The 2500-nt window shown below is 41.9% G+C and overlaps 1 protein-coding gene across 1 annotated transcript in view; it reads right to left on the bottom strand.

Moving 5' to 3' along the window:
* The window catches only part of EAH_00039700 (DNA polymerase epsilon subunit, putative), a gene marked incomplete at both ends in the record, with an annotated part of 6695 nt that overhangs the window by 3733 nt on the left and 462 nt on the right, over nt 1-2500 (bottom strand). Inside the window, 2 exons of the mRNA XM_013391912.1 lie at nt 735-750; nt 1342-2187. Of these exons, the coding sequence (XP_013247366.1) occupies nt 735-750; nt 1342-2187 (862 nt within the window). The remainder of the gene's footprint in view (nt 1-734; nt 751-1341; nt 2188-2500) is intronic.

Raw genomic sequence — 2500 nt, 5'->3', positions numbered from 1 at the left:
ACAAATAAACAAATAAACAAATAAACAAATAAACAAATAAATAAATAAATAAATAAACAAATAAATGATGGATAATGTGTGTAGTGCATTTATTTATATATTTATATTAATATATAAAATAAATAAAAAGATATATATATATATATACATCTATATACATATCTACACACATACATATATATATATATATTATATATTGCGATATATGATTGCATATTATGATATACAACAGAATATAAATAAATATAATATATAATAATATTATTAAGCAATTTGTATTATTATATAGCCTTATATAGAATTATATATTAGATTATATTACTATATATACAATATATATATTATATATATGCATATATATATATACATTATGTTATTATATACATGATTATATACGATTATATATTATTATATATTATTATATGAGCTTATAATATATTATATTATTGTGTATAATAATATAATAAAATAAATGATTATAAATAATAATATTATATAATAAAATATATAATATACATAACAACACAACACAATAACTAAAAAATAAAATAAATAATAATATATAAAGTACTATACATGCTTGTTGCTATCATAAGCAAAGGCAGGAAGCTGCTTAAATATATCAACAACAAATATATTTGTAGTCTTAATATTTTTATGCTTTAAATAAATCCTAAGCCGCGAAAAAGACAAAAAGGCCGCGAAAAAAGAAACCCTTAAACTGCACCCCACACCCGCTGCATGCACACTCTGCACACAAACCACAAACCCTAAACCCTAAACCCTAAACCCTAAACCCTAAACCCGTAACCCTTAATGGAGTCGCTGCTGTGGAAACCCTCAGTCATTAAGGTCAAGCGAAAACTGCTAAATATAGAATACCCACAAACCCTAAACCCTAAACCCTAAACCCTAAACCCTAAACCCTAAACCCTAAAGCATAGAACTATACACCAGACGTCAACAACCGCAAGGGCTGAGTAGCCCTACAGTTGATTCAGAGCATAATGTAAAGCGGGGTTTAGGGTTTAGCTTGAGGGTTTAGGGTGTATCTTGAGGGTTTAGGGTTTATCTTGAGGGTTTAGTGTTTAGCTTGAGGGTTTAGGGTTTGAAGAGCAGCAGCCTGGAGCAGCATGTTATCTACAGCTGGATCTCACTCTTTAGGGTTTAGGGTTTAGCTTGAGGGTTTATTGTTTTGTATACAGAAGAGTACTTAAACTACGCGAGTGAAAGCCTAGGGTTTGCTTGCATCTGCTCCAAGGGTTTAGGGTTTAGGGTTTAGGGTTTAGGGTTTGCCTGCATGCAGTCGAGTATGAAGCGGAGAAGAGAGAGATTGAGCACAACTTGCTGCTGTTCTTCTAAGCCCCAGCTAAAGGTCATAGGCTGCAGCACTTCTTGCTGCTGCTGCTGCTGCTGCTGCTGCTGCACCCACGAAGGCGGGGGTTTTGCTGCTGCTAATACCAGCAGGTGCAGCAAATTAAAACTCAAGTGCAGCCCTCTTGCTGCTGCTTCTTCATACACCAGCACATGACAAGGGCATCCGCTGCACTGCAGCAGCACGGCGCTGCTGTCGGCTGCTTCTTCTTCATGCTGCTGCTGCTGCTGCTGCTCCTGCTGCTGCTGCTTCTGCTGCTGCTGCAGGGTCTCCTGTTCGGCCTGCAGCGAGAACGGTCCTGGAAGGTAATCTGCTGCTGCTGCTGTTGCTGCAGTCAGGGGAAAAGAAAGGGTTTCTTCATCTTCTGCTGCTGCTGCTGCTGCTGCTGCTGCGGAACTAGAAGACAAGGGTGCAGCAGACGAACTCTCCTGCTGCTGCTGCTGCTGCTGCGAGTCATCCTGCTGCATGCAGCTGTCTTCGTCATCATCGAACAGCCCCAATGAATCCTGCTGCGGTGCAGCAAACTCTGCTGCGGAAGCCATGGTTGCTGCTGCTGTTCCTGCTGTTGCTGCTGCAGCTCTTATTGCTGTTGCTGATGCTGCAGCCGTTGTTACGGTTGTGGGTGCTGCTGCTGTAGCTGCTGTTTGCTGCTGTTGAGGTTCTTGCGTTGCTGGTCTTACTTGTTGCTGCTGCTTCTGCTGCTTCTGTTGCTGTTGCTGTCGTTGCTGCTGCTGCTGCTGCTGCTGCAGCGATTCACAAGGTGATTGCTGTTGTTCGTGTTGTTGCTGCGGCTGCAGCTGATGCTGAATCTGCTGCCGCAAGAGCAGCCTCTCCCGCTGCAGCAGCAACTACACACCTGCAGCAGCAGCAGCAACAGCAACAGCAGCAGTAGAACCGCCTTGTCTTTCATATAATGCAGCAGCTAGAAGTCTCTCTACACCCCCAGCTATCTTCGGGTGTTACAATTGGTGTGCAGCCTTCTATGCCTTCTGCTGCTGCTGCTGCTGCAGCAGCAGCTGCTGCTGCTGTGTGCACTCCCGGTGCTGTTGTTGTTGTTGTTGTTGTCGCTGCTGCTGCTGCTGCTGTTGCTGCTGCTTCTGACGTTGCTGCTTTTCCTACCCAGCA

This window comes from Eimeria acervulina, genomic scaffold (genome assembly GCF_000499425.1).
Source record: "Eimeria acervulina Houghton genomic scaffold, Eah_scaff470, whole genome shotgun sequence".
NCBI lineage: Eukaryota > Apicomplexa > Conoidasida > Eucoccidiorida > Eimeriidae > Eimeria > Eimeria acervulina.
The sequence above is the reverse complement of the archived record's forward strand: the minus strand, read 5'-3'. Positions and strand labels throughout refer to the sequence as shown.